Raw genomic sequence first — 6,259 nt, forward strand, 5'->3', positions numbered from 1 at the left:
ACATTGGCGACACAAAAATTAAAAATTTAAAAAAAAATAAGCATCATTGTAAAATAAATACAACCCGGCGTTTAAGGAATACAATACACGGTAACTGTTGTAATATGGCGTCACAAATTTTAAGATTTTAATTTTTGTTTAGTTCCTCTTGGTCGGCATCAGATTTGTATAATTTAGGATGACGCAGAACTTGTTTTCGTATTCATTTATTTAAAATTTAAATTAGTTAATTTTTTTAAATAAGTACATATTTTGTTTTAATTGACCTAAAGACCAATGTTCTGAAATTACTGTTCTTGCACCAACAATAGCCAGCATACTTCACCTATCTGCAAAGGAATGTAGGTAATAAAAAACACGGTTTTAAATTTGGGCATGTGTTTTATTTGTTTTGAATTTTTCGTTTTTTTTTCTTTCAATTGTTTTTGTCGATCATATTTTTATTGCTCAATTCTTTTTTATTGTTTTATTTTTTAAATATGTTTTTACTTTTATTGCACGAATTTTTTCTTTGGTTATTTTTTTTCTTATTGTTAAAAAAACATTGTATTTTTAAGATTCACATAATCTTTTATACATATTTGACATTTTTTAAAGTTATAAATAAACCTACATAAAAATATGTAGTATAATATTTACATAAAAAAAACACAAGTTGTTTCAAATTTAGAAAAATAGTGAGTTAAAATAATTTAAAATTATCTAGATATAATAAAACTTATAGCTAGGCACATATGAACTTTTCAAACCTTAAGATCTAATATAATGGATATATTATTCTAAAATAGTACATTTAATATTAATTGGAAACATACAATGTATCTAATTAGAATAATATAAAATGAACAATTCCACAATTCATCGCACAGTCATATGAATTACACAATATTATTTTTATTTCCAATTAGTTATTACAGGCTATAATTATTAATATTAAATCAATCCAATTTTCAATCAAAAATAAAAACTTAAGCTAATACATTCCCAATAGCCCATTAAGGCTATTAAGTTAATGTTTGGATGTATGTACAAAAGAAATCATTTTTCATATTAAAAAGCCTTTTGTTAAAACTTCTTCATTATCTTAATATTGATGGTTCCCACCGATTAACTGTAGCGATGGATTTATTGTGAACGTCAGTAAGGATAGTACATTGCTCTTCTGGAATAACCACCTCTGTAAACAAATTTATAATATTTAACATTTCACATTGGATGTGAATTTTTAAAATATTTACCTTGGTCTACGTGAAGGTCTATAACCACCATAAAATGATGACTGTGCACCACCACGTGACATTGGGCGGCCTCGGAACATAGCTCTACCTCTAGACGCTACTGGACGATTTGTAGTGCTTATCCCAGGTTTATTCGTTCTTTTTGGATTAACCTGTAAAAGAGTCCAAGCATTTATAAAAATGATATCTCATTAAATTGTATAAGTATATCTTACTTTAATTTGACGACCTCTGAATAAAGAATCATCCATCGCCATGGCTGTGTTAACAGAATCCATGTCAGCAAATTCAATATAAGCAAATCCTTTTGGATGACCATCAAATTTGTTACACAATATGGTAACCCGATTTATTGAACCACAGCCATGGAAATGAGTTTCCAATTCTTCTGCTGTTGCTGCATAGTCTACCTACAATTTTAAAACAAACACATTTTGGTATAAAACATTCAAAAACTGTACCATTAAGGATATACTTACATTACCGACATAAACAGATCTAGCATCAGCTTCAGCCTTTTCCTGCTCGGACAAATTATAAGTCGCACCTAGAAAACAATATTAACCGTTAAACTATACATACAATTTTAAACAACAATTTTCATCTTTAACTTTAATTAATTTATTATCTGAAGTATAAATAATTAGTATTATCATAATTTTATATTACAATCGTTCTAATTAATAACTACTAAATACCTTAGTTTTATAAATAAAATGTAAAAAAAATAAATGTAGGTTCTATCTATATCCAAGTATTAATTTTCTTAATATTGTGTCATGTAGATTTAGTAAGTGATAATTTTAACATTATTATTAGTATCACATGTGGAGATCTACTATATTAATGTTCCTCAAAGTTGTAAAATAAAACTGCCAAAAAGACTATTTTATAGAGCTTATGAGGTTAATTTTTATCTTTATAAATATATTTTGGTTAAAATATTTTTAACCCAACACTGGACAACACATGGACTTTTACTTCAAAATTAAATACATTTATAATAAAGTTAAAACAGTGTAATAATGTAATTTGTTTAGTATTTTTTAGATATGTTAACTAGAAATTTTAGGTGTAGGGTAGATTTAGTGAGTAATTGCTTAGAAATAAAAACTTGCAACACATGTGGAGATCTACTTTTATTTATTTTCCTCAAAATAGTTATAATAAAATAGCTATTTAACTATCTTAAAGAGCTTTTGAGGTATATTATTATTATCCATGCAATAATAAAATATTCTCAAGATACAAAAATAAAATCAAATACCTATGTACTTTTAGTTAAGATTTAGAGCTGTGTAATTTTTTTTCAAAATATCTTGAAATTCAGAAAGTAATAATTAGTAAAAGCATTTCTGTTCAAAAGCACATTTAAACTGAGATACAACCAAAATCAGAAAGTGTACATTGATTCATATTATATCATAGGAACAAGACCGTTTATTAATCATGTTAGCATTTAATAACACATATTTTAACCATTTTATAGTTTATCTAATATGGCCAAGTTTTCATGGACTTTAACATTAAAATTAAATAAATGTATATTAAACGAGATATTTAAGTAAAAACCGTGTAATAATGTAATTTATTTAGTATTTTTTAAATATGTTAACTAAAAATTTTAGGTGTAGGGTAGATTTAGTAAGTGATTGCTTAGAAATAAAAACTTGCAACACATGTGGAGATCTACTTTTATTTATTTTCCTCAAAATAGTTATAATAAAATAGCTAATAAACTATCTTAAAGAGCTTTTGAGGTACATTATTATTATCCTTCCAATAATAAAATATTCTTAAAATACAATACAAGAATCAAATACCTATATATTTTTAGTTTAGATTTGGATCTGTATAACTTTTTTTTCAAAATAACTTAAAATACAGAAAGTAATAATAAGTAAAAACATTTCTGTTCAAAAGCACATTTAAAATGAGATTTAACCGAAATCAGAAAGTGTACATTGATTCATATTACATCATAGGAACAAGACCGTTTATTCATCATGTTGGCATTTAACAAAATTTATCAATATCCAAAGGTTATATTATATGTACAATAATTTAGTATAAATAATAAGATCAAGTTCAGATTGTTAGTAGTAATCATAAATTATCATACGAACGAGACTAGAATTCATCATTAATTGATCATCAATAATTAATATAATTATATAGTATTAAAATTTATAACCTGCATTTTTAAATACAAATATAAATTCTTGTTGTTAAATAAATAAAACAATTTATTTAAAGTCATGCAATCTTTGGCAAAGAAAATTTTATTTCAAATTTTTTTTTGTTGAGTAAATTTAGTAAGTGTTTAATAAAACGTTTAATTATATACACATGTGGAGATTCACAACAATAATATTCCTCAAATAATTTGAATAAAATAGCTAATTAACTATTTTAAAGAGCTTCTGAGGTATTATTTTCATGGACGAAATATTTTCGCAATAATTAAATGGATCAATGGCCATAACCCAAAACACTGATTAAGAGCATTGTCAAGTAGAATCAGTATCTAAGTGTTTTGTTGAATTGTGGAAAGAAACGCATCTAGAGATCTACCAAACTTATATTCTTCAAAGCATAATATAAGTCTCACGGAACCCCCACGATGGTACTATGAATTCACAAAGTAACAATAAGCAAATTAACCTTCTAAAAATGTAAATCGGTAGTACCTAATAAAAATCAGTCATATGCCTTATACATATTTTAAACATGTAAATTGTTGTGCAGATTTAGTAAGTGTTAATAAAACGTATTATTTGTAAACACATGTGGAGATCTGCTCAGTTTTGTACCTCAAAATTAAAAAGCAAAACGGCTATTAAGCAACAGTGCAGAGCTTTTTGAGGATGACATTTTTATATATTATAAAAATAAAAAAAGTTTAGATTAATGTCACAGGATTGTGTAAGGCCAACCACTTAACACACTTGATCAATCAGTCAGATTTTACAATAACTTGAATGCCTAAAAATGTTATTGATTGGCAGATTAATGTATAAATTGCAGACAAATTGTTTGTTGTTATACACTAACCATGGAAACGAATGCCTACCATTTCTTAAGAAAACGTAAAATAACAAAATTGTCTATGATATAAAGGAAAAAAATCATAGATCCACATACTTGTTTTCGAGCAATTTGGAGAAGACAGTACTGGCGTGTTTGACATTTCTTGATCTACTTGAGACTGTAATTTTTTTAACTTTTCAGCTTCTTCTTCCATTTCTCGTACGCGGGCTCTAATTACTTCCAAGTCCTAAACATCAAATTTTATGTAAGTATGCGGCAAGTACATGCGAGATGCATTATAAACAAAAACAAAACTTACAGAATCTGCTGACGCTTGAGAGTCGGCATTGTTTGATTGTCCGTTTTCAATTAAATCAAAAGACATGCTATTTTCTATACCAATTTGTGTGTTATGTTCTTCGGACGATAAATCAATACCGCCTTCTAACAATTGATCGTCTAAGTCAGCCATGGTTGATGACTAAAAAAATTAATTCAATTAAATTAAACATTGATTATTATAGGTGTTATGTATTTTGTGAAAGGCCAATCAAAAAACACCATCAAGTGAATGGTCGATAATATTAAAACACAATATTTACAGACAAGAAAGAAACATAAATAACCTAAAATTATCAAATGGGCGAGCCACAGCCACCGGCAAACTTATGTTTTAGGGTTTTTTTAATTTGCACGAATTGAACCAGTAAACCATACGGCGGCGAACGCGATATCGATTAAGTCGTCGTAACGATTTTGATGCTCATCGGGAGTGGATCAAAAGTTCAGCAAATAAAGGCCGTCCGACCAAAACGGAACGACCGTTAGAAATACCACAGACGAACGACGTTTGACGGGCTGACACCTACCTAGGGGGGCGTAACGACGGCGGCAGATCGAGACGAGCTGATCGTGTCGTGTGTGCGGTCCGCAGATCGGGGCCAAAATGCAAAAATGCGCGACGGTCGTCGCGAAAAGGGCGGAGGGGCGCCGGGAAAGGCCCGTGAAACCGCACCACGGCGCCCCACCGCACGGATCGGCGGTGGTCAAAAGCTGCAAATGGCCGCCGTCCCTGGGCTCCCCGGTGGCGAGCGGATCGCCAGTCATCCCGAGAACCGAGTCGAGTTGGACACCGTACCGGTGGACTGGCGGACGGGTGCCCGGTAAATAGGGTGGGCCAGGTACTTACGCGGCGTCCGGTCCGGATGGAAACGGATGAAAATTTCTATTCGGCGGTGCGGTCGTCCACGGGCGAAACACTCGTCGTCAGGGGACGCGGCGGGACGTCTGCCGGCAAACAAATCGGGGGGGAAAAAAAACCCGCAATAGGCAGTAGGCACTAACGCGCGCACACACACACACACACACACACACAGACGAATCGTAACGTAACGAATGTAATAAATATAGTAAAGAGTGACGACGTCACGGGTTCACGACTCACGGCGAGTAAAATAACAGCTACGACACTATCAACCGCGACACCAGACGTAAAAAACAGTTGTGTACACCGAAAACAGAATTATTGTGTACAGACGTTACACACACACACACACACACACAAACACAAGAACGCGCGCGCACATTTACGCTATAGCATTTATCACAATTCCTTAGAGCAGTGGTTCTCAACCTTTTTTTGATCGCGGCACACTTGGATGTTCCATCATAATGGCGTCTATAGTGACTAGTGTGCCGCGGGACATTGATTGAGAACCACTGCCATAGACCATAGGATAACAATTTCCACAACAATCGACAAAACTACAATAATGCAATTGTTGATAATTGTATTAGTTTCCAAAAGCCAGTACAACCAACTATAAATACTCTATTGATTTGTATTTAGTGATATTCATTGTAATAAAAATTCAAAAAATATAAATTATAAACCATTTGGCACAGTACCATTTACCACACATAACTTTTTCTAACACCATGATGATGTTACTATAAGTTTATATTATATTATTATAATATTTTATCATTAC

The 6,259-nt window shown here is 31.1% G+C and overlaps 1 protein-coding gene across 3 annotated transcripts; it reads right to left on the reverse strand.

The window, feature by feature from the left end:
* Positions 1-361: 361 nt before the first annotated feature.
* On the reverse strand, positions 362-5,808 carry LOC132947081 (polyadenylate-binding protein 2-B). Of its 3 annotated transcripts, none has more exons than XM_061017277.1 (7): positions 5,458-5,808; positions 4,588-4,749; positions 4,383-4,515; positions 1,718-1,785; positions 1,454-1,648; positions 1,239-1,390; positions 362-1,177 (listed from the first exon to the last, which is right to left on the reverse strand). In XM_061017277.1, the coding sequence occupies exons 2-7, from the start codon at positions 4,738-4,740 to the stop codon at positions 1,138-1,140; spliced, it is 741 nt and encodes a 246-aa protein (XP_060873260.1). In that variant the 5' UTR covers positions 4,741-4,749; positions 5,458-5,808; the 3' UTR covers positions 362-1,137. The 3 variants fall into 3 exon arrangements, with proteins under 3 accessions (XP_060873260.1, XP_060873261.1, XP_060873262.1); XM_061017278.1 differs by lacking the exon at positions 5,458-5,808 and adding an exon at positions 5,138-5,404; XM_061017279.1 differs by lacking the exon at positions 5,458-5,808 and adding an exon at positions 4,895-5,099.
* Positions 5,809-6,259: the final 451 nt, after the last annotated feature.

This window comes from Metopolophium dirhodum, chromosome 6, assembly GCF_019925205.1.
Source record: "Metopolophium dirhodum isolate CAU chromosome 6, ASM1992520v1, whole genome shotgun sequence".
Lineage (NCBI taxonomy): Eukaryota > Metazoa > Arthropoda > Insecta > Hemiptera > Aphididae > Metopolophium > Metopolophium dirhodum.